The following is a 25,948-nucleotide window of genomic DNA, read 5'->3' as shown; positions in this document are numbered from 1 at the left end:
TGACTGCACTGATTAGAGTTTCTAGAGCTATGTTGGAGAGTAAAGGAAATGGTAGGCTTTTGGACATTCCCACTTTGTTTATGATTTAGTGAGACTGAGTCTAAGGCCTTACAGTTAAACATCATGTCATCAGCTGGTTTCAGATAAACTATACTTAATTAGGTTAAGAAAGTGTTCTTTTGCTACCAAAATTGGTAGTAAAAGTAAAAACAACAGCAACCACAAACCAAGAATAGGTATTGAATTTTATTGGATTGAATTTGGAAAGTTTTTTTTTTTTTTAATAACATAAAGATGGCTCTGTCATCTTTAATTCCTAAGAACTAGCGGATTCAATGGAGAAGGCGATGGCACCCCACTCCAGTACTCTTGCCTGGAAAATCCCATGGATGGAGGAGCCTGGTAGGCTGCAGTCCATGGGGTTGTGAAGCGTCGGACACGACTGAGCGACTTCACTGTCACTTTTCACTTTCATGCATTGGAGAAGGAAATGGCAACCCACTCCAGTGTTCCTGCCTTGAGAATCCCAGGGACGGGGGAGCCTGGTGAGCTGCCGTCTATGGGTCACACAGAGTCGGACACGACTGAAGTGACTTAGCAGCAGCAGCAGATTCAAGGGTGAAATGGTGAGCTTTTCAAGCGCACTATTTAAAGTTCTGAGGGCAGAGCAGGCTTACTCAGCAAAACCCAACACTCAAAAAGGAACGGCATGCAAGGTTACGCCAGAGGAAAAGAGGAACTGGTGGTTGCTATTTATTTAAAATTTTTAAGGAAGTTGTTTATTCCCAATAATTGAAGAGATTAGAGAGGCATTTAATCATTAGACTGTCAAACAGAACTCTACTACAGCTGATTAAAATCTTTTAAAAAATTTTTATGGAGAAAGACTTCATCACTTTCTTTACTGATATGCTCCAATGTTTTCATGCTTAACCTGGAATTTCTTCCTGATCTGAATGTTTCTTGCTGAGATACAGGCTTGTTTTTCCTCCTACGCCTGGTCTTAAAAAAAAAGAAAACAAAAAAACAGTAATTTTGCTATAAAATAAGTGCAAGAATTCATAAGGAACTGCACCCCATTAAAAAGCCCAGGATTCACATGACCACTTGAGTGTATTCCACTGGCTCAGAGACAGCAGGGTTCACAAAAGTCCAGAAATCGGGCTTTTGCCTCTTTGGGTTGACATTGACATAATCTGTGGCTTCTTTTATGTTCTCATAGTCCAGGACAGAGTCATTTCTTCGATCTCCAGGGGCTGCAAAGACTACTTGTGTGTAGTTGACATCCTTGGTGACCTTGGGGGAAAAAGCAAAGAAATTTGGGTCAAAATTCCTACCACGTTTGGAGAAAGTATTCAACTCAAAGAGGCCCGCCCTGGGCCAGATGGGAAAGAACCTGGGTCCCAGGTAGCCGTGTCTGAGAGCAGGGCCAAGGCAATGAGAGAGATTGCTCCTTGTACCTGCGGCAACGAATGGCTTAAGGAAGAAAAATGTGGAGACTCTCCAAGTGAGGTCGGGACTCAGGGTGGACTTTGGCCAGTAACTGGGTCATGGGGAGAAGGGGATTTCCTGTGAGCACCTTCATTGTTCGAGCCCACTCAGACCCACCTTGCGTGGATGCTCTGTGTTGTTGGTACAGGCCTGTGAGTGAAAACCCGACCACCCTCACCAAAGGCTGCTACAATGACTCCATGGCCCTCCTTCCTTGCTCCCACCTCTGTAGCCCAGGTGACCCCAGACTGCTGGAGTGTCCCTTACCTGGGAGGTGGTGGGAGGTGAGCTGTTTGAGCTGTCAGAGCTATCTGAGGACGTGTCACTGTCATCTAGGGAAAAATAGAAATTGTTCTTCTTCTAAAGGAAGCCAGAAGGTGTTCAGAGAGTATAGAGGCGATGGAAGGAAGCATGAGACAAAGACAGAAGCAGAGCCAGCAACTCAAAGTGGAGTAGGGGAGAGAGATCAGTGTCCCCCAGAGAGAACAGGGGAATGGAGCAGAGAAAGTGGAAACCTCTGGAAACAGCCAGGAACAGATCCAAGAGTCCAGGCCCTGCTGTATTTCCAGCTCCATCTAAAAGTAAATACCAAGCCCGCAAGGCTGCCCCGTGCTTGATAAAGACTGTCTGCTGGAAGGGGAGTAGGCGGGATGTGCTGAGCCGCTATGGCCCAAGGCAAACAGATCTGGCCCCAGAAATCACAGGCATGCTTCTAATCTAAGCCTGTCACTAACTCCAGGCAGATTACATTCCTCTTTGTGCCCTGATCTTGTCTCCAGTGACAGTGAGGGTTGGACAAGGATCTCTGAAGTCCCTGCCAACCACCGCGTCTCTGACTGCAGCCAGGCTTCAGGGAAGCTTTGGGATCAAGGGTCATGGTGAGGCCAGTGCCTCTCTGCCTCCTTGGAAACCCTGAGTTCATGCAAGTGGCATCTTCTGTGTCCCTCATGCATTGAGGCCTTATCTTGGTGCGGAGGAAGCCTGACAACCAGATTTCTCTAACGGAAAAGATAAAATTTAGAAGGATGGAGCAAACTTAAATCAACCAGAAGATAAAGCAGTGGAAAGGGTAGTCTCTGGTGAGTGAATGTCTTGCTGCGAAGCGGCAGTTTCCACTGTGTGAAGAGAGTGGCGTGGCGGGTCTCTCAAGTGGGGAGAGAGAGAAAACAGCAGGAGTGTGGTGTTCCTGTTGGTGCCCTTGCCGGAGGCAGATGTAGATGTGAACCGTCACCAAGACTCAGGTTTATTAAAATGCCCAGATCCCATGGCTGGGAGCAGACAGAGGTGGTTGAAATCTGGGCTCTAACTAATGGCGGGCAGAAGATAAGACACCACAGTGTCACAAAGACAGGAGCAGAGACAGCCCCAGGCCTGAACTAAGACCTACGCAAAGCCCACTGCGGCTGCCACACCGCACGGGATGGGGGGCCTTCTCAAAGCAGGGGCCTGGCTTGGCCTGCACTGGGGAGCGTGTGAGGAATCCTCCGGCTCGTGGTTTGGGCAGGAAGACTGGGGCTTCTGCGAGGAGGCTCCCCGATAGTCCAGACAGAACAGAAGCAGCGTCATGACACGTTCTCCTCGCAGCGGTACTCACGCCGGTAGCGGGGCTCAGGCACCAGGACGTTCCTCTCTGCCCGAGTCTCCTTCCTCTCCTCGGCAGCAGGCGGGCAGCAGTGAGTTGGACATAAGCTGGGGGCCTGGGACCTGGCCCCTTTTAGTATGCGCTCGATTTCCTTGGCTACCGGGGACAGGGCAAGAGTCAAAAGTGAATGTTCTCCTGGTCGTGCACATCCTGGATCTGTGAACACAGCTCTCCTGAGGGAACACTCGTCCGACAGATCTCTTCAAACCTCGGCCCTCCTCTGCTCAGAACCCTGCAGTGCCCCTCGCCTCACTTGGAGTAAAACCTACAGTCCAAGCCGAAGGCCTCACTCCCCTTCCCCTTCCTGCCGCAGCGCAGCTCCATCCAGCCGGGCCCCTCTGCTTCCGCCATAATGAGCAAATCTCCCCGCTTCTCCACGTTGTAGGCGTGCCTCACTTCCTGGCTTCCCTCACGTTTAGACTCAAACGTCAGCATCTCAGGGATGCTGGCTCCCATCCAGTTCATACCTCCCTGCCTTGCTTCATCTTTTTCCCTATACTTCCCGTGCCCTGACACACATTTTACTTGTTCGTTTGTTGCATTACCCACGGAATGCAAGGTTCATAACTGCACGGATTTTTATTTTGTTTCCTCTTGCACTGGATAAATTAATGAATGACAAGAGAAGCTTAGACTTACATCATCCTGCTCAATCCCTTGTCTTAGCACAGCCCAAGCAGTGTTATTTTATTTCCCCTAATTATAATGTCTTCCTCAGACAGAGCGTCCTGCTTTTCACTGCGAATCAGCTCAGAAATTTAAGCTCATATCTTAGTCTAACCATACTCCTTTCTCTTGTAATTCAAGGCCATTTCTACAGGTCCCTTGGCGGTGATGAAGGAAATTTACTATGCTCAGGTTAAGTGAGCCCAACCTCAAGAGCATCACAGAAGCTTGTCTCTAGGCAGGAGGTCTGGGTAGCAAAAGGACTCTCAGCCATCATTCCCAAACACAGATGGGCTGGGTCAGAGTGCAGATAACCCACTAAGAGGTTGGTGGAGTGACCTGGCTAGTGATTCCTCAAGTAGGATTTCAAATGATACTTGGGGGCTCATCTTGCTGTGGGCTTGGGAACGGTCCCTGAGAGGGGCCAGGAGGGAAGAGAACGCTGAGCCAGTTACCCATGTGCCTGCTGAGCAGGTAGTTGATGACTGCGAGGAGACAGGTCTGCAGGATCAGCGACACTACTGCGATCACTACTCCATGCCAGACCTCCATGACCCTGTTGGGAAATGAGGAAATCAGGTGAGAGGCTCTGGAGGTGCTGAGATGGCTGCAAACCCATCCCTGCCCCAAGCCAGGGGCAGCCTGCAGGTACTGCTGTTGTGGCTTGAGTCCCTTTCCTCTTGAAAGGGAAGGCTTCAGGGCCCAGGGAGGGTGATGTGCACAGGAAGTGATGTTACTGACACGGGAACCTGAGCTGGCTCTCTCCAGACCACTCACTGAGCCAGCATGACAAGCTCCTGGCAGGGCTGCTGCGGGTCGCGAGTGGGGCGCGGGCTCTCTCCAGTACCTCGTCTCCACGCAGCACCCCCGGCAGGATGGCCGGAGACCTGCAGTGGGTCAGAACTCTTGGGCAGTCTCTGCTGCTGGGGAGTCCTTTCCTTTCCTCTCCCCAGATTCCAGTTTTTGAATCTACAAAACAGGCAGTAACAGTATTAGTGTCTGCCAGCCAGTAGGCACTGGCTTGCTGCCAGTCCCAGGGCCGAGCACCCCCGCAGCCCAGCCTTCCAAACTGATCCACACAATCCTAGGACCTAGATGTCACTACTCTCCTCTTATAAGGAGCCACGTGAGGCCCAGAGGGCTGAGGGACATGTCTGAGGCCCTACAGTCAAGCCTGGTTTGAGCTCTACATCCAAGCCTACACCCCCAACATTCCGTCTCTTCTCCAGAGCCTTGCCTGCTACTGGAAGCACAGAGGAATCCCATAGGAGGAAATACACTGGGAGAGATTCTGTGAAGCATACCAATGTCTCACACACACACACACACAGACACACACGCACCCACACTGCTGAAAGGAAATAAATTAGGAGTTTGGGATTAGCAGATACAAACTACTACATATAAAACAGATTAAAAAAAAAAAAAACAAGGTCCTACTGTATAGTACAGGGAATTATATTTAATAACCTGTAATAAACCATGATGAAAAAGAATATATATATATATATTCTGAATCATTTTGCTGTACTCCAGAAACTAACATGATTTTGTAAATCAACTATACTTCAATTAAAAAAAATTTTTTAGTGTCAAAAATAAAGACCACAGCACTGAATATGGAGTGTATTATAAAACAAAGCCAAGATGGTTTCAAAGCTTTTGAAATGATCTTTACTTAGCACAAGATGGGCCATACGATGGCCCATTGTCCTGCTGCAGACGATAAATGCTGAAAAGCCTTTTATTGCCAATAAAGCTTATTTTCTCAATCAGGGTTTCCAAGTGTTAGGGGTAGTGTGGAAAGTCCTGCCTTTTTTACTTCTATCTGTAGTTCTGCACTGGGTGGGCCTATCCAACATCCAACTGGGACTAAGTTTGGAGAGAGAGGAGGCAGTAGCTGAGGAGGGAGCCTGCGAGGTTTGCCTCCACCGCCTCTCCAGGGCTGGGTGTTGGCCAGCCTGGAAGCTGCCAGAGAGAAAAAACTACCTTCTCCCCTACGTCCTTTACCAACCAACAAGCCACTCTTTGGGAACAACCTTTCTTGTGTAAGGTCGAAAGTTGGGAGCAGACTTCCCTGGTGGTCCAGTGGTTAAAGAAGTTGGCTGCCAGTGCAGGAGACACAGAAGAGCCCACGTGCCACAGGACGACTGAGCCCGCGTGCCTCAGCTCCCGAGCCCCAGAGCCCAGGGCCCGCGTGTCGCCGCTGAGCCTGCACACTGCAACCAGAGAGGCCAGCGCACCGAGCCCTGCTCCTGCAAGAGGAGCCACCACGGTGAGAAGCCCGCACACGTAACCAGAGAGGAGCCCCTGCTCGCTGCAGCCAGAGAAAGCCTACATGCCTCAGCGAAGACCCAGAGCCACCAAAAGCAAAGCAAGGAGAAAAATGGGAGCAACACGTGCCCAATTTAGTCATCATACTTAGCTTAAGTCCCCTCTTTCTGACATAATAAGTTCTGATGTAATAAATTCTAGACACTTCCTCCAAAGGAACCTAACTCTATCCACTCTTTACTTTTCTAGTTAAATGAGCAAAGTATACCTAACATCATCACTCTTAAAGAATGCTATTTAGTTTGATTTATAAAGATGGATTCAGCATCCAGACATGAGTTCTTCATTACATACAGATTCGGCATGTGAGATGGGTCAGGAAGATGTAAAGTGGGAACGTTCTAAGTAGGGGAATTCCCCTTACCCCGCTTCATCCTAGCACCCACCACCCTGGTGCCAAGGAGCACCAGAAGGTTATCTCTGGAGAAGGAGTCTCCTGTGGTTCCTTCTGCAGGAGTGTTGCATTAACTCACTTTCGTCATGGCATGAGGGGGTCACTGGGAGCAGGAGGTGGAAACTGATCCAGATGGCAAGCCAAGTGAGAGGGGACCCCAGGAAACTACCTACCTCCCCCCTTTACACATGGCCATCACCAGACAGTTAGTATCAAAATCATATTGATTATGTTCTTTGCAGCCGAAGATGGAAAAGCTCTATACACTCAGCAAAAACAAGATCAGGAGCTGACTGTGGTTCAGATCATCAGTTCCTTATTGTAAAATTCAGGCTCAAACTGAAGAAAGTGGAGAAAACCACTAGGCTATTTGGGGATAACCTAAATCAAATCCCTTATGATTACACAGTGGAGATGATGAATAGATTCAAGGGATTCGATCTGGTATACAGAGTGCCTGAAGAACTGTGGACAGAGGTTCATAACATTGTACAGGAGGTGGTGACCAAAATCATCCCGAAGAAAAAGAAATGCAAGAAAGCAAAGTGATTGTCCAAGGAGGCCTTACAAGTAGCTGAGAAAAGAAGAGAGGTGAAAGGCAAAGGAGAAAGGGAAAGATACATCCAACTGAATGCAGATTTCCAGAGCATAGCAAGGAGACATAAGAAAGCCTTCTTAAGTGAACAATGTAAAGAAATAAAGAAAACCAATAGAATGGATAAGACTAGAGATCTCTTCAAGAAAATTAGAGATACCAAGGGACCATTTCATGCAAAGATAAATAAAGGACAAAAATGGCAAGGACCTAACAGAAGCAAAAGAAATTAAGAAAAGGTGGCAAGAATACACAGAACTGTACAAAAAATCTCTTCAGTTCATTTCAGTCACTCAGTCGTGTCTGATTCTTTGTGATCCCATGGACTACAGCACACCAGGCCTCCCTGTCCACCACCAACTCCTGGAGTTTACTCAAACTCATGTCCTTTAGGTCAGTAATGCCATCCAACCATCTCATTCTCTGTCATCCCCTTCTCCTCCCACCTTCAAATTTTCCCAGTATCAGGGTCTTTTCCAGTGAGTCAGTTCTTTGCATCAGGTGGCCAAAGTATTGGAGTTTCAGCTTCAGCATCAGTCCTTCCAAAGAATAGTCAGGACTGATTTCCTTTAGGATGGACTGGTTGGATCTCCTTGCAGTCCAAGTGATTCAATAGTCTTCCCCAACACCACAGTTAAAAAGCATCAATTCTTCAGCACTCAACTTTCTTTATAGTCCATCTCTCACATCCATACATAGCTACTGGAAAAACCATAGCTTTGACTAGATGGACCTTTGTTGACAAAGTAATGTCTCTGCTTTTAATATGCTATCTAGGTTGGTCATAGGTTTTCTTTCAAGGAGCAAGCGTCTTTTAATTTCATGGCTGCAGTCACCATCTGCAGTGATTTTGGAGCCCCCAAAAATAAAGTCTAACACTGTTTCCACTGTTTCCCCATCTCTTTTTCATGAAGTGATGGGACCAGATGCCATGATCTTAGTTTTCTGAATGTTGAACTTTAAGCCAACTTTTTCACTCTCCTCTTTCCCTTTCATCAAAAGGCTCTTCAGTTCTTCACTTTCTGCCATAAGGGTGGTGTCATCTGCATATCTGAGGTTATTGATATTTCTCCTGGTAATCTGGATTCCAGCCTGTGCTTCATCCAGTCCAACATTTCTCATAATGTACTCTGCATATAAGTTAAATAAGCAGGGTGACAATATACAGTCTTGATGTACTCCTTTCCCAATTTGGAACCAGTCTGTTGTTCCATGTCCAGTTGTAACTGTTGCTTCTTGACCTGCATACAGATTTCTCAGGAGGCAGGTCAGGTGATCCGGTATTCCCATCTCTTGAAGAATTTTCCACAGTTTAATGACCCAGATAACCGGGATGGTATTGTCACTTACCTAGAACCAGACATCCTGGAGTGTGAAGTCAAGTGGGCCTTAGGAAGCATTGCTACAAACAAAAATAGTGGAGATGATGGAATTCCAAGTGAGAAATAGATTTAAGGGACTAGATCTGAATGACAGAGTGTCCGATGAACTATGGATCAAGGTTTGTGACATTGTACAGGAGACAGGGATCAAGACCATCCCAAGAAAAAGAAATGCAGAAAAGCAAAATGGCTGTCTGAGGAGGCCTTACAAATAGCTGTGAAAAGAAGAGAAGCAAAAAGCAAAGGAGAAAAGGAAATATATACCCATTTGAATGCAGAGTTCCAAAGAATAGCAAGGAGAGATAAGAAAGCCTTCCTCGGTGATCAATGCAAAGAAATAGAGGAAAACAACAGAATGGGAAAGACTAGAGATCTCTTCAAGAAAATTAGAGATACCAAGGGAACATTTCATGCAAAGATGGGTTCAATAAAGGACAGAAATGGTATGGACCTAACAAAAGCAGAAGATATTAAGAAGACGTGGCAAGAATACACAGAAGAACTGTACAAAAAAGATCTTCATGACCCAGATAATCATGATGGTGTGATCACTCACCTAGAGCCAGACATCCTGGAATGTGAAGTCAAGTGGGCCTTAGAAAGCATCACTATGAACAAAGCTAGTGGAGGTGATGGAATTCCAGTTGAACTATTTCAAGTCATAAAAGATGATGCTGTGAAAGTGCTGCATTCAATATGCCAGCAAATTTGGAAAACTCAGCAGTGGCCACAGGACTGGAAAAGGTCAGTTTTCATTCCAATCCCAAAGAAAGGAAATGCCAAAGAATGCTCAAACTACCACACAATTGCTCTCATCTCACATGCAAGTAAAGTAATGCTCAAAATTCTCCAAGCCAGGCTTCAGCAATATATGATCTGTGAACTTCCAGATGTTCAAGCTGGTTTTAGAAAAGGCAGAGGAACCAGAGATCAAATTGCCAACATATGCTGAATCATCGAAAAAGCAAGGGAATTCCAAAAAAAATCATTGACTTCTGATTCATTGGCTATTCTAAAGCCTTTGACTGTGTGGATCGCAATAAACTATGGAATATTCTTAATGAGATGGGAATACCAGCCCACATTACCTGCCTCCTGAGAAACCTAAGGACAAGAAGCAACAGGTAGAACTAGGCATGGATTAATAGACTAGTTCAAAATTGGGAAAGGAGGACAAGGCAGTATATTGTCACCCTGCTTATTTAACTTATATGCAGAATACATCATGTGAAATGCTGGGCTGGATGAATCACAAGCTGGAATCAAGATTGCTGGGGAAAATATCAACAACCTCAGATATGCAGATAATGGCAGAAAGTGAAGAGGAACTAAAGAGCCTCTTGATGAAGGTGAAAGAGGAGAATGAAAAAGCTGGCTTAAAACTCAACATTCAAAAAATAAAGACCATGACATCCAGTCCTATCAGTTCATGGCAAATAGATGGGGAAAATATGGAAACAGTGTCAGATTTCAATTTTCTTGAGCTCCAAAATCAATGCAGATGGTGACTGCAACCACAAAATTAAAAGACACTTGCTCCTTGGAAGAATAGCTATAACAAACCTAGACAGTGTATTAAAAGGCAGAGACACCACTTTGCTGACAAAGGTATGTACAGTCAAAGCTACATTTTTTCCAGTAGTCAGGTATGAATGTGAGAGTTGGACCATAAAGAAACCTGAGTGCCAAAAAATTGATGTTTTTGAACTGTGGTGCTGGAGAAGACTCTTGAGTCCCTTGGCCTGCATGGAGATCGAACCAGTCAATCCTAAAGGAAATCAGTCCTGAATATTCATTGGAAGGACTGATGCTGAAGCTCAATCTCCAATACTTTGGCCACCTGATGTGAAGAACTGACTCACTGGAAAAGACGCTGATTCTGGGAAAGATTGAGGGCAGGAAGAGAAGGGGGTGACAGAGGATGAAATGGTTGGATGACATCACTGACTTAATGGATATGAATCTGAGCAAACTCTGGGAGATAGTGATGGACAGGGAAGCCTGGTGCTCATGGGGTCGCAAACTGTTGGACATGACTTAGCAACTGAAGAACAACAACAAACAAACCCCTCCCCTAAGTCCCAGGACGGATTGATAGACAATCTGATACTCCCCAGTGATCAGCTAGCTCTAGAAAGAAAGTTCAGTGCAAAGTTACATGCACAGGATAAAATTTGCAGAGCCAGGAGGCTGGAAATGAAACACCAGAGTGATGAAGTGAGGAGGCGATTATTCACGAAAAACAATGATATTGAAAAATTAGTTGACTGGATTGAAGAAAGGGCATCGATATATTTTAAATACCTGATCTAGTCTTATTTTGGATAAGCCATACTTAAATTTCTACAGATACCGATTTCTCAAGCAAATTTCTCAAGGAAGTATGTTAGTCACTCAGTCATGTCTGACTCTTTGTGACCCCATGGACTGTAGCCCACCAGGCTCTTCTGTCCATGGAATTCTCCTGGCAAGAATACTGGAGTGGGTTGCCATTTCCTTCTCCTTCTCAGGGAAATTTTGGTACTAATCCTGATTTCTGGGGCAGACGTAAGAAAAACGATTTGATGTTACCAGGAGAGCTTTATTGAATCAAAAAAAAGCATGAAAGTCACGGGAAAGGGCTGGAAGCAAAGCCGGTGTGCCAGGAAATCAACAGTTTCTTTTTAAAAGGCACTCTTATGCTTTAGGAATGCTGACTTCATATTAAATGCCTCATTTGTCCTTAATCGCAGAAGTTATTCCGCTTCTTCCACTGAAGGGGTTGGTAGGGATACCACTAGGGCTGTATTCTGAAACCATGCTCTAAGTTTTCATTTTTTTAAGGCTCCTCTCTATTTATTAAAAATCCAACAACTAAGAGGCATTTGTAATTAAAAAAATTAGAAGTGCAAATAAGCAAAGCATTTCATAAAATGAACCCAAATTTCATTCCATAAAATTATCTTTGTGTTTTCATAAATATATGCACTTTGTACGTGTATGGAAATATTTGTATACACAATCTTTTTGAAACAAGGCACCATACTGAGTAGTTACTTTTCCGCTTTGCTTAACAGATCATAAACTTGTTTGCAGATCAGAAAAACCTCTGTTAAAAAACCCCAATCTGGGCGCTCACTGGCCAAATTTGACACCTAGATGATTTTATTTGATAATGTACTTTAAAGATTTGTACGTGGATGCCCTGAGGAAAGTCATGTACTTTTCAGTCCCTGACTGATCCCTGAAGGCATTGGAGTTTGCCTTCAGTTTTATGGCATCACTGAAAATGATTAGTATTCTACTTTACCAGTATTTCTTACTATTCTTCAGTTTTATGACATCACTGAAAATGATTAGTATTCTACTTTACCAGTATTTCTTACTATTCTTCAGTTTTATGACATCACTGAAAATGATTAGTATTCTACTTTACCAGTATTTCTTACTATTCTTCAGTTTTATGACATCACTGAAAATGATTAGTATTCTACTTTACCAGTATTTCTTACTATTCTTCAGTTTTATGACATCACTGAAAATGATTAGTATTCTACTTTACCAGTATTTCTTACTACTCTGGACATTCAGAGGCACACAGCTCCTTGTCTAAAACTGCTTGTGTACTGCCTGGGAGACCACGATAACAGATGTAACAGGCCAAAATGACCCCTCACGTTTCCAAATGTCTCCCTGAGGCAGTCACTTTTGCCCCCAGTTGAGAATCACTGCATTAGATAAATGTTACATTATGTTAAAAGCATTATCTTATTTGGTCTTTTTATTCAGAACAGTATTGCCTACACTTCCTCCTTTCATTTTAATATATTATGAGCATCTTACTCGCTAAATGACACACTACCTGTGTCCTCAATATCTAAGATAAAAGTCAATACGGATCCAAGTTCTGTTCCCTTCTAGGTGTGAATTATTGAACTTCTCAGTGTCTTAGTTTCTGTACCTGTTAAATGGGGTTAAGGATAGTATATACCTCACAGAGTTCTTGTCGGGGCTTGGGGAGTTACGTTTATAGAGACCTAAATACAGTGGCAGGCATGTGGAAAGCACTCAGTAGTTACCAGGTATTATTCAACCCTAAAACACTGCACCAAGTTGGTGACTAGAGCGGAGCTATAAAAATTCGGTCTGTGTATTTTTGGAAGCTTAGACATTCGGTTTTGAGTACAGTTTGAAGATAAAATCTTGGCAGGATGAGGTTTGAAAATGATGACAGATGCCATTATTTAAGTGGCTAATGGCCCCTAACCGCAATGAGCAGGTTGTTCCTTGGGGGCTAATTGCAGATTGCTGATCAGACAGTCGGCAGAAACATCTGCTCATTTGTGTACATACCCCAAACAACCGGGAAATGAGCAATTTGAAGTAATTAAGTTGTGAAAAAAATGCCTGGACCATGTGAGAGTTTGGTACGCCTCGTTCCATCATCAAGATGTGACTGTCCTGCCCTCTTTCAGGTTTGGATACCCAGCCCCACGTGAATGCAGTGTCCTGCCAACTGCCTGCAAACCACAGGTCAGCAGAGGGCCGAGAGCATTTCTTCTGTTTTCTTTGAACCTGGTGGAAACCCTGAAGCTGGATTCACATTCTTATTTCCCCCTCTCCTGCTAAAGGAGCTCTCTCGTGGCCTTTCTAAAAGGTACACCCCTAAAAGAGGTGAAATAATAAAAACACAGCTTTTCCTGTCTGATGCCATGCTTTCTTTGGATAGATAAATTCAGAAAGAACACAACAGAAGATGATTTATGTAAACATCATATGGATTAAAGTAATCGTAATCAATATTGCTAAGCAGACTTGATCAATCTTTTAAAATTAAGTAGCTTTTATGTTTAAAATGGATAAGCAATAAGGACCTCAGTTCAGTTCAGTCACTCAGTCATGTCCGACTCTTTGCGACCCCATGAATCGCAGCATGCCAGGCCTCCCTGTCCATCACCAACTCCCGGAGTTCACTCAAATTCACATCCATCGAGTCGGTGATGCCATCCAGCCATCACATCCTCTGTCGTCCCCTTCTCCTCCTGCCCCCAATCCCTCCCAGCATCAGAGTCTTTTCCAATGAGTCAACTCTTCGCATGAGCTGGCCAAAGTACTGGAGTTTCAGCTTTAGCATCATTCCTTCCAAAGAACACCCAGGGCTGATGTCCTTCAGAATGGACTGGTTGGATCTCCTTGCAGTCCAAGGGACTCTCAAGAGTCTTCTCCAACACCACAGTTCAAAAGCATCAATTCTTCAGCAAAAAAAATAAGTAGCTTTAAAGATTTTTTTATAAAGTGTTTATAAAAAGATTTTGGGGAAATTTTCATTAATTTATTGTCTTTAAAATGAAGAATTTGAGCTCTAAGATAACAAGACAGGGAGATGAGAGCCAGGCTCCTCCTCCTGGCTCAGTTACTTGCTACCTGTGTGACCTGGGACAGGTAGAAATTCTTTCTACGCCCAGCACTTGTAGTACTCCTAAGGCTCTTTCTGGCCCTTAACATTCTGTTCTTTAAAGATGGAATTACAGTAGGGGAAAGGAAAGTGTAGTTGGATGGAAATGGAATATTTTGAAAGAAAAACAATACATATTTCTATTTTATATCATTCAGTCTCCTTCACTCTACTAGACTTTTGTCCTCTAATTGAATATGCAGTTTTGAATAATCAAGAAAAGAATGAAACATAAATAAGCCAAACTAATAATAGCTATAACCACATAAACGGAGGAAGCCAAAAATTGTGAAATTCCTGACATTTTTCTGTGTGTGGAAATATCAATAAAATTATCGATTTCCTAGAAAAATATAGATTAATGAAATGGACTCCATAAGGCACAGAAAACTTAAACAGACTAAAAGCAAAGCAAAATAACAAGAAAGAAGTTTGGGATCCGAGTTTGGTACCTTTCGAGCAGCTAAAGGCAGAGAACTTGGAGTCAGATAGTCTGGCTTCACATCCCAGCTCATCCTCTGCATGAGTTGGGTCTAATTATTTAACCTCTCAAAGTCTCTGCTTTCTTACTTGTAAGATAAAATCAATAACCACTAATTCTCAGGGTTTGATTAGATGAACATAAATGATACCCACTTCTGCAGATGAAGTAAGATGAGGTACGTAAGTTATTCTAGCTTTTGTCACATAGTAATAAGCATCCGATAAATGACAGCTATTATTATTTGAAATTAAAAGCAGTATAAAAACTATCTACTCAAAATCTGCATCCAGATAGTGTTACAAATGAATTTTTGAAATTTTAAGGAACATAGGGCACAGAAAATAATGGAAGGCTCTCCAGGCTTATCTCGTTTATGAATACAGAGGTAAATGCATGATTATATCAAAAGTTGCTCCACCTTGCTTATAGTTTCCTTCATTGTGCAAAAGCTTTTAAGATTAATTAGGTCCCATTTGTTTATTTTTGCTTTTATTTCCATTACTCTGGGAGGTGGGTCATAGAGGATCCTGCTGTGATTTATGTCAGATAGTGTTTTGCATATGTTTTCCTCTAGGAGTTTTATAGTTTCTGGTCTTACATTTAAATCTTTAATCAATTTTGAGTTTATTTTTGTGTATGGTGTTAGAAAGTGTTCTAGTTTCATTCTTTTACAAGTGGTTGACCAGTTGTCCCAGCATCCTTGTTAAAAAGATTGTCTTCTTTCCTTTGTATGTTTATTCTTGCCTCCTTTGTTAAAGATAAACTGTCCATAGGTGTGTGGATTTATCTCTGGGCTTTCTATTTTGTTCCACTGATCTATGTTTCTGTCTTTGTGCCAGTACCATACTGTATGGTGACTGTGGCTTTGTAGTAGAGCCTGAAGTCAGGCAGGTTGTTTCCTCCAGTTCCATTCTTCTTTCTCAAGATTGCTTTGACTATTCAGGGTTTTTGTATTTCCATACAAATTTTGAAATTATTTGTTCTAGTTCTGTGAAAAATACCATTGGTAGATTGATAGGGATTGCATTGAATCTATAGATTGCTTTGGGTAGTATACTCATTTTCACTATGTTGATTCTTCCAATCCATGAACATGATATATTTGTCCATATATTTGTGTCCTCTTTGATTTCTTTCATCAGTGTTTTATAGTTTTATATAAAAAACCTTTTCAGTGTCCTATAGTTTATAGGTCTTTTGTTTCTTTAGTTATAGTTTATAGTCAAGGCTATGGTTTTTCCTGTGGTTATGTATGGATGTGAGAGTTGGACTGTGAAGAACACTGAGCACTGAAGAATTGATGCTTTTGAACTGTGGTGTTGGAGAAGACTCTGGAGAATCCCTTGGACTGCAAGGAGATCCAACCAGTCCATTCTGAAGGAGATCAGCCCTGGGATTTCTTTGGAAGGAATGATGCTGAAGCTGAAACTCCAGTACTTTGGCCAGCTCATGCGAAGAGTTGACTCATTGGAAAAGACTCTGATGCTGGGAGGGATTGGGGGCAGGAGGAGAAGGTGATGACAGAGGATGAGATGGCTGGATGGCATCACTGACTCAATGGACGTGAGTCTGAGTGAACTCTGGGAGTTGGTGATGGACAGTGAGGCCTGGCGTGCTGCGATTCATGGGGTCGCAAAGAGTCAGACACAACTGAGCAACTGAACTGAACTGAACTGAACTATAGTTTATAGTTTCTTTAAGTATAGTTTATAGGTTTTTTTGTTTCTTTAGGTCAATTTATTCCTAAGTATTTTATTCTTTTCATTGCAATGGTGAATGGAATTGATTCCTTAATTTTTCTTTCTGTTTTCTCATTGTTAGTGTATAGGAATGCAAGGGATTTCTGTGTATTATTAATTTTAAATCCTGTTACTTTACTCGATTCATTGATTAGCTCTGATAATTTTCTGGTGGTGTCTTTAAGGTTTTCTATGTAGAGGATCATGTTTTCTGCAAACAGTGAGAGTTTTACTTCTTTTTTTTCAACCTGGATTCCTTTTATTTCTTTTTCTTCTCTGATTGCTGTGACTAAAACTTCCAAAACTATGTTGAATAGTAGTGGTGAGAGTGGGCACCCTTGTCTTGTTCCTGACTTTAGGGGAAATACTTTCCATTTTTCACTATTGAAGATGATGTTTGCTGTGGGTTTGTCATATATGGCTTTTATTATGTTGAGGTATGTTCCTTCTATGCCTGCTTTTGAACAACAAAGGAAACTATAAGCAAGGTGAAAAGACAGCCTTCAGAATGGGAGAAAATAATAGCAAACAAAGCAACTGACAAAGAATTAATCTCAAAAACATACAAGCAGCTCATGCAGCTCAATTCCAGAAAAATAAATGACCCAGTAAAAAAATGGGCCAAAGAACTAAACAGACATTTCTCCAAAGAAGACATACAGATGGCTAACAAACACATGAAAAGATGCTCAACATCACTCATTATCAGAGAAATGCAAATCAAAACCACAATGAGGTACCATCTCATGCAGGTCAGAATTGCTGCTATCAAAAAGTCTACAAACAATAAATGCAGACAGAGTGTGGAGAAAAGGGAAGCCTCTTACACTGTTGGTGGGAATGCAAACTAGTACAGCCACTGTGGAGAAACAGTATGGAGATTCATTAAAAAACTGGAAATAGAACTGCCATATGACCCAGCAATCCCACTGCTGGGCATACACATTGAGGAAACCAGAATTGAAAGAGACACATGTACCCCAATGTTCGTTGCAGCACTGTTTACAATAGCTAGGATATGGACGCAATCTAGATGTCCATTGGCAGACGAATGGATAAGAAAGCTGTGGTACACATACAATGGAATATTACTCAGCCATCAAAAAGAATGCATTTGAATCTGTTCTAATGAGGTGGATGAAACTGGAGCCTATTATACAGAGTGAAGTAAGCCAGAAAGAAAAACACCAATACAGTACATATGGAATTTAGAAAGATGGTAATGATGACCCTATATGCGAGACAGCAAAAGAGACACAGATGTAAAGAACAGATTTTAGGACTCTGTGGGAGAAGGCGAGGGTGGGATGATTTGAGAGAATAGCATTGAAACATGTATATTACCATATGTGAAATATATCACCAGTCCAAGTTTGATGCATGAAACAGGGCACTCAAAACCAATGCACTGGGAGAACCCTGAGGGATGGGATGGGGAGGGAAGTAAGAGGAGAGTTCAGGATGGGGGACACATGTTCACCCATGGCTGAGTCATGTCGATGTATGGCAAAAACCACTACAATATTGTAAAGTAGTTAGCTTCCAATTAAAATAAACTAATTAAATTATTTTTTTTAAAGTTACTACAGGGAAACTAGGCTCCCTAACTTCAGACTCTACTACAAATCTACAGTAATCAGGGGGCTTCCCTGATAGTTCAGTTGGTAAAGAATCTGCCTGCAATGCAGGAGACCCCAGTTTGATTCCTGGGTCACGAAGATCCGCTGGAGAAGGGATAGGCTACCCACTTCAGTATTCTTAGGCTTCCCTGGTGGCTCAGCTGGTAAAGAATCTGCATGCAATGCAGGAGACCTGGGTTTGATCCCTAGGTTGGGAAGATCCCCTAGAGAAGAGAAAGGCTACCCACTCCAATATTCTGGCCTAGAGAATTCCATGGGCTATATAGCCCATGGGGTCGCAAAGAGAAGGACAGGACTGAGCGACTTTCACAGTAATCAGGACAGTATGGTACTGTCACAAAAACAGACATAAAGATCAATGGACCAGGATAGGAAGCCCAGAAATAAACCCACACACATATGTCAACTAATCTATGATGGAGGAGACAAGAGCATAGGATGAAAAAAGACAGTCTCTTCAATAAGTGGTGCTGGGAAAAGTGGACAGCTACATGTAAAAGGGGTCGTTTCCAAGCATGGAAGCAACCTAAGTGTCCGCCGACCGTCCACAGAGGAACACATAAAGAAAACGTGGTGCATGTATACAATGGAATATTGAAGTCACTCAGTCGTGTCCGACTCTCTGTGACCCCATGGACTATATATATAGCCCACTAGGCTCCTCCGTCCATGGGATTCCCCAGGCAGGAATACTGGAGTGGGGTTGCCATGTCCTTCTCCAGGGGCTCTTCCCCACCCAGGGAACGAACACGGTCTCCTGCATTGCGGGCAGATGCTTTACCCTTTGAACCACCAGGGAAGCCCTCGGCCATAAAAGAGAAGGAAACAAGGCCATTTGCAGCAACATGGATGAACCTACAAATTATCAAACTACAAAATATCATACAAAGTAAGTCAGACAGAGATATTGCTTATATGTGGTATCTAAAAAAAAATGGTACAAGTGAACTTATTTACAAAACAGAAACAGTCACAGATATAGAAAACAACTTACGGTTATGAGAGGGAGGGGAGGGAGAGATAAACTGAGAGATTGGGATAGACATATGCCACTCTGTGCTGTGTGCTCAGTCACCCAGTCATGTCCAACTCTTTGTGACCCCGTGGACTGTAACCCACCAGGTTCCTCCATCCATGGGATTCTCCAGGCAAGAATACTGGAGTGGGTTGTCCTCCTCCAGGGGATCTTCCTGACCCAGGGATTAAACCCACATCTCCTGCAGTTCCTGCATTGCAGGCAGTTTCTCTAACACTGAGCCACTGGGGAAGCCCCACACATACACACATATCCACTCTTTTTTATTTTCTTTTCCTATATAAGTCATTACAGAGTATTGAGAAGTGTTCCCTGTGCTATATAGTAGGTTCTTATTAGTTATCTCTTTTATATATAGTAGTGTGTGTAGCGAGAAGGCAATGGCACCCCACTCCAGCACTCTTGCCTGGAAAATCCCATGGATGGAGGAGCCTGGTAGGCTGCAGTCCATGGGGTCGGTAGGAGTTGGACATGACTGAGCTACTTCACTTTCACTTTTCACTCTCATGCATTGGAGAAGGAAATGGCAACCCACTCCAGTGTTCTTGCCTGGAGAACCCCAGGGACGGGGAGCCTGGTGGGCTGCCGTCTATGGGGTCGCACAGTGTCGGACACGACTGAAGCGACTTAGCAGCAGCAGCAGCAGTGTGTGTATGGGGCACAGTGGTAAAGAAACCATCTGCCAGTGCAGAAGCTGCAGGAGATGTGGGTTTGATCCCTGGGTCAGGACGATTCCCTAGAGAAGGGCATGGAAACCCGCTCCAGTGTTCTTGCCTGGAGAGTCCCACGGACAGAGGAGCCTGGTGGGAAACAGTCTATAGGGTCACAAAGAGTCGGACGGGACTGAAGCGACTTAGCACGCACACATGTGAATATGTGTGACTGATTCTCTTCGCTGTACACCTGAAACTAACACAACATTGTAAACAAACTGTACTCCAATAAAAATTTAAAAATAAATTTAAGTTACTCCAGGGATATCCAGGAGATTAATTATTACAATAATGAAAACTAAGGTTGAGTGTTTTCCATGTGGCTTTTATCTTCTTGCTCTACAAGAACGGACATCATCACCATTTCCTAGATGAGGACACTGAGGTTGTCCAAGAAGTGAACAGTTTGCCCTTGTGCCCCCACTGGAAGAGTCTTTTTAATTCAAGCTCATCTGACTTAAAAGTCTAAGCCTCGATCATTTAAGGAACTGCCATTTATATACTATAAATACATGGATAAATCAAAAAATTTAAACTATGATCGCAGTAAAATGCCAAAAAACATTTGATAAAATTGAATACTCATTCATTTTTACTATTTTTTAATTAAATGTTTTAAATTGTATTGGAGTATAGCCAATTAACAATATTATGATAGTTTCAGGCGGACAGCAAAGGTACTCAGTCATACATATACATGTATCTATTGTCTCTCAAACTCCTTTCCATTCAGGCTGCCACATAACACTAAGCAAAGTTCTCTGTGCTACACAGTAGGTCCTGTTTTTCATCCATTTAAAATATAGCACTGTGTACTTGCTCATCCCAAACTCCCTAACTATCCCTCATTTCTTTATTTCTTATGTTATTAAAGTTCAAATGTGAGGATTGCTTCTTACTCTAATAAAGAATATCCCTTCTATACCAGCAATCAACATCTTACCAAATGGTAAAATATTTTAGCCGTTATTTGAGAATGAAGATGTCTGCTGTAACCATTTTAAAAAATTAATCCTAGAAATTCTAATTCCTGGAAGTTCCTCCAATCTATAAAAATAATATTGAATATTTATTGAGCAGGCTCTCTGTGGCTGACACTTTTACATATGTCTACTCATCTGCTTCTCACAACTACCTAGGAGGTAGGTACTATTATTATTACTTCCATCTTACGGAGGACAGAACTCAGACACAGAGAAGTTAAATGAGTTGGCCAAGATGATGAGAAGAGTTAATGAGGCTTTGCGCCCAGACAGGCTGGTGCTGGAGCGTCAGCTAATAACTTATGCATGAAAGAAATGGAGCAAGGAAAAGTCAAGTTTATCCTTATTTGCAAAAGATGTGATTTTATACCTAGGAATCCCAAAAGAATCAATTGAAAAACCAGTGAAATTAATGAGACTGCTCAGGAAAGTCCTAAGGGCATGACAAATATTCTAAAATTACCAGCCATTCTTTCTATTTTTCTATAATAGAAAATAGAAGTGGGGACAGGGGGAACGAGGAGCCTTATCAACCATCACAAGAGATAGTGCTAAGAATTATTTTAATTATAAGAGAATTATTTTATAGAAAATTCTAGAAATTTACTGAGAAACCTAAAAGACTTAAACTAATTGAAAGACATCTAATGTTTCAGATTGGGAAGTTAGAAGACTAAAAAAACTGCTTTGAAATTGATTTATTGGTCCAATACAATTCCAATCAAAATTAGAGAGAGAATTTTTAAAACCTCAAAATTATTCAAAAATTTATTAGGAAAAAATAATAACAAGCCAGAAAGGTTGGAACATAATTTGAAAAGGAATTGTAACAAGGTGGGTTCCCACCTTTTTAAAACCATTTTTAAAAAGTAGTGTAGTTGCCAGTCCAGGTTTGATGCACGATACTGGATGCTTGGGGCTAGTGCACTGGGACGACCCAGAGGGATGGTATGGGGAGGGAGGAGGGAGGAGGGTTCAGGATGGGGAACACCTGTATACCTGTCTGTGGCAGATTCATTTTGATATTTGGCAAAACTAATACAATTATGTAAAGTTTAAAAATAAAATAAAATTAAAAAAAAAAAGAAAAAAAAATAGTGTAGACTTGCAAAATTATGTTTAGAAAAAATTAATCTAGAGAATGAGTCTTCCATGAAAAATTACAAGACAGTTATATTTAGCTTGTACTTTATTGTATATATGTAGTATACAATATACAATATGATCAAAACTCTGTAAAAAATGAATATAAAAAGAATAAATATTTTTAAAGAAAAAAACTCTAGATCATTAAAAAAAAAACTATGTCTATTAGATTACCCCTCAATTCACATGATTCTGTTAATCAAATCCAGAAAATTCATTGACAATAATTTTGCATATTAAATTTTCTCATGAACATACATTTATGGAAATTAAATTGGGGACTCTGTTTAAATGTGCTTTCTTCAAAACGGGGAAATGGAAGAAAACATACCTAAATATTAAAAGTTAGGTACTGAAATGTTATGGATGATTTTTTCTAATGAGGGAAAAAAAGGTATTTTAAGAGTGTAAAAACAAGTCCAGAAATTCTGAGTAGCTTAAATTAACATGAGACCAGATTTCTCTACATAAATGTCTTATTTACATCTAAATTCTATCTCACCATGTTAATAGAACATTGAGATAGTAAATTAAATGTCTGAATTTCAATGAATCAAATATTTATTGAGTGGTCTGTGTGTGGTCCTGGATGAAATACCCTTGGCCATGAAAAGGGGAGAATGCTATCTGAACTTCCAAGAGCTCATGTTATACTTGGAAAATCAAGACATTAAGGTGTAAAAAAAAAATCAAAAAGCACAAGAAATGCTGTGATGAAGCATGATGAATCGTCAGAAGACGTGCATAAGGTGTAATGTTTTAGAAGAAAAAGAGATGCCCATGCAATAGAATCTTCATAGAAGAGCCACTGAGATGGATGGATGGGTGGAGAATGGAGACCACAGCACTCCAGCTGAAGCTATCTACCAGCTCTGGCTGTAGAGGACAGCTGTAATGGAATTGCTTGTCTGCAACAAAGTTCACTGTATATTGACCACATGGGAATAAGAGGATATGGGGAAAAGCTGGGTATGCTCCCCAGAAACCTCACAAGCAAGGGCAGGGAAATGGTGAGAAACAGGGACTCAGTGGTTAGGTGAACCCGGCTGGGGAATCCCAGCTCTGGCCTTCCTAGCTATGACTTGCTTTCTGTCTTCTGGTCCCAGAATTTTATGGGGATAATGAGGATGTCAGTTGTTTCCTTTTAACTCAAGTTGTGTGCTTCCTATATGCCAGCATCATTCAAAACATTTTGAATAAATTATCTTGTTTAATTATCTTAACCCTCAAAATAAGAACGTTATGAAGTAGATACTATGGCTGCCCTGCTTTTGCATAGGAGAGAACCAGGCTTTAGTTCCCCATGAAGGGGAAAGAATTCAAACCCAGGCTGTTTGAGGCCAGAGCCTTCACCACACTACACACGGTATTGAAGACACTTAAGTGCTTGGCATATAGAGGTATACAACAGGGGTTGATCCTTAGACCAGAAAGAGGGGTCAAATCCCTATAAGTTGGCTTACCTATATAAATGCACCCATTTCCACAGGCCCTCACTCATGATTTTCAGATGGGAGGTATAAGCAATCCAACTAACAAAGCTGTATAGTCCTGGGAGATCCTTGGTGCTACGTGTGTCCCTGTGCCCAGGCACCAGGGAACAGAGAAGGTCAAACCACTGTGAAAGGGAGGAAACAGGATCTGACAAACCCCACGGAGAAGACGACAACAGAGTTAGGGTGTTACCTCTGTCCTGCGTATCAGAGGAATCGTCCCTAGATTTGCTTCAGCTCTGGTCACCATGGTAGGGACCTCACCCTAGGCAGCTGGGACACATCTGGAATATGAAATGAAAAACCAGGTCAACATTGTAGCTCAACTTTCTAGACTCAGCTACCTTGGACACCTTGATTCCTCTCTCTGAGCCTCGGTTTCCCTGTCTAGAAACTAAAGGGGATGAGTTAAACAGATTTAGTTCTGATATTTTATTGTTTTAGAGTTCCTTTAAAGTGACATAGACGATAAGACTCAAATTCACAAGAAATAGCAACTGTGAGTCTCAATCAGCCAAGCCACATCTCCAGTCACGTGGCTTTATAGGTGCAGGCACTTCCAATTTTTAGGAAGAAAACAAATCATCCTAAATTTCTGATTAGTAATTTGATGGAAAGCCTTTTTACAAACAATTACTTGAGATGATGGACAGGGAGGCCTGGCGTGCTGCGATTCATGGAGTCGCAAAGAGTCAGACATGACTGAGTGACTGAACTGAACTGAACTGAACTGAACTCACTGACTTGAGATCATTGCAACTTAGAGCCAAGACTAATTCAGCAAGACAATTGGAAGTAACTTAAGCAGTATTCAGAAGTCATTTTGCTAGTTCTGCAAAGCTCCAGGTAAATTGGAGGGGCCAGCCAACAAAATTTTATAGAATTGACCAACTAGATTTTAAAGAAACTGAACGCCTTCTACAGGGTATGCTCAGTTTGTGAGCACTTTAGTGGCTGGAACCAGGTCTAGTCCATACTTAGCTCCACGATTCCTGGCACGATATTTAGACTCTAAATTTTAGAGGCAATGTATGGGGAAAAGCACTTTGTATTAATAACATTCTGTACACATTGCAATTCAATCTGTTTCCATTAATAAATACTGCTTAAGCTTGGTGGGGAGTGGGGCGCTTAATGTCCCTGAGCCTAATTGCCCTCCTCCGTTAATCAGAAAGCCAAAGGCCTCTCTCACAGGATTTGTCAAGAGGGATAAGTGAGACCATGGAAGCTTCCAGCCCTGTTCCTGCCTCACTGCTGGGTCTCAGGGCCACAGGCTTACCTCCTATTCTGTTCAGTAGGACCTCATGCTCAGAAGGGCCCCATGATGGGCCTAGAGCTCTGCTGTTGCCATCTTTAAATTCTTAATAATTTTTAAAAGAGGAACCCCAGATGTTTATTTGCACTGGGCTCTGCTGATCATGCAGCTGACCCTACTCAAGGTGTTGTACTGGGTAGGGTTGTCGAAGCCCACACAACAAGGCCCATACAAGGAACAAGAGCAGGATCCCAATTACCACGTCTTCCTTGAATGCCTAGTCTACACTCCTGAGCTCCCCGGGCTGCAGAGATGATGGCAAGAGGCCTGCTCTAAAAACACTCTTCTGTGCTGAAGTCCTCCAGAAGAGCTTTCTGTCACCAACTTCAGTCAAATCACTCAACACCTTTGTGCCTCAGTTTTCTCAACTATAAAGAGAAACTATGAATAGCACCTGTATTTTCAGAGCTGTTGTGAAGATTGAATGAATTAATCTACATGATGCTCTTAGAGCAGTTCCTAGGACATAGGAAGCTCTATGTAAGGGTCAACTATTGTATTTTGCTGTCATTGTTGCTGGCTTTTCTTTGCCTGGATGTTTGCATGGCTTTTCCTGGTCTGGATGTTTGCATGGCTTTTTTCTTTGACAGCATACATTTTCTCATTCTCATTCATAACATTTTTAAACTGCCAGACTGGTTTGTTTCCCACAAAACATCCCAGTTCTTTGTAGCTCAGAATGAGTCTTAAGGGAAAAACTCACGTAGCGGGGTATTCTCTGTGATCTGGTTCACAGATGACTTGAAAAGAGTCATTAATTTATAGCTACTATTGCTGGAGCACCGGACTGGGCGCTAAATGTCCATTGTCTGTGATCCTCATAGCAATACTGTACCATGGCTGGTTTTATACCCATTTTGTAGATGAGGAAATTGAGGCTTATAAACATTCTGCAAAGTTCTTTGGATCTGGTTCTGTCTGCCTCCAAAGTCACCTTCCAGCTGGAGCCCTGAAGGCTGCTGCTGCTATTGCCAACAGATCTCAGGTCTCAGGAGCAAGAGGCTAATTAATGTCCAGGGACTTCCCGGGCGATCCAGCGGTTAAGACTGCACACTCCCAATGCACAGGTTCAATCCCTGGTTGGGGAACTAAGATCCCACATGCCTCCAGGTGCGGTCAAAAAGAGAGAGACACTGAGGTCTGTGAAGTGCACAGTGCCAAATCTTAAGCTCACTCCAAGAGGATGGCAATTGAATTCCACACCCTGGCATCCTAGCGCGTAAACAAAGAATCCGCTCTGAAATTTGAGTACATTTATATTCACAAACAGACACACATCCCTTTAACTAATTTTAAATCCTACTGCCCAGATAATACTTACCCCCAGGACCATGAGAAAGGTCTGGGCCCAGCCTGTGTTTCAGCGGTGTCCTGATGGAAACATCTCCCTCACCAACCCCCAGCCCCACCCGGAAGCTTGTCAGCCCCTGGAGGTCAGTCACCAATGTTTCATCATTTCCA

General features: G+C 42.5%; 1 protein-coding gene across 1 annotated transcript; it reads right to left on the bottom strand.

Moving 5' to 3' along the window:
• Positions 1–729: 729 nt before the first annotated feature.
• On the bottom strand, positions 730–25,892 carry RHEX (regulator of hemoglobinization and erythroid cell expansion). Its single transcript, XM_027564306.1, has 7 exons — positions 25,809–25,892; positions 23,366–23,456; positions 4,647–4,768; positions 4,255–4,355; positions 3,086–3,229; positions 1,759–1,823; positions 730–1,296 (listed from the first exon to the last, which is right to left on the bottom strand). The coding sequence occupies exons 4-7, from the start codon at positions 4,349–4,351 to the stop codon at positions 1,096–1,098; spliced, it is 507 nt and encodes a 168-aa protein (XP_027420107.1). The 5' UTR covers positions 4,352–4,355; positions 4,647–4,768; positions 23,366–23,456; positions 25,809–25,892; the 3' UTR covers positions 730–1,095.
• Between the last annotated feature and the right edge of the window lie 56 nt (positions 25,893–25,948).

This window comes from Bos indicus x Bos taurus, chromosome 16, assembly GCF_003369695.1.
Source record: "Bos indicus x Bos taurus breed Angus x Brahman F1 hybrid chromosome 16, Bos_hybrid_MaternalHap_v2.0, whole genome shotgun sequence".
In the NCBI taxonomy this organism is placed as follows: domain Eukaryota; kingdom Metazoa; phylum Chordata; class Mammalia; order Artiodactyla; family Bovidae; genus Bos; species Bos indicus x Bos taurus.
Note: the sequence above shows the minus strand (reverse complement) of the source record. Positions and strands in the feature narration are given on the sequence as shown.

What these genes read in the sequence shown, in the direction of transcription:
- RHEX (XM_027564306.1), bottom strand. Translation starts at nt 4,351, where the DNA reads ATGGAGGTCTGGCATGGAGTAGTGATCGCAGTAGTGTCGCTGATCCTG. An exon ending in CCTGCTCAGCAGGCACATGG is followed by an intron (nt 3,230 to 4,254) that starts GTAACTGGCTCA and finishes TGTCCCCGGTAG; the next exon opens with CCAAGGAAATCGAGCGCATA. An exon ending in GCCTGAGCCCCGCTACCGGC is followed by an intron (nt 1,824 to 3,085) that starts GTGAGTACCGCT and finishes ATTTTTCCCTAG; the next exon opens with ATGACAGTGACACGTCCTCA.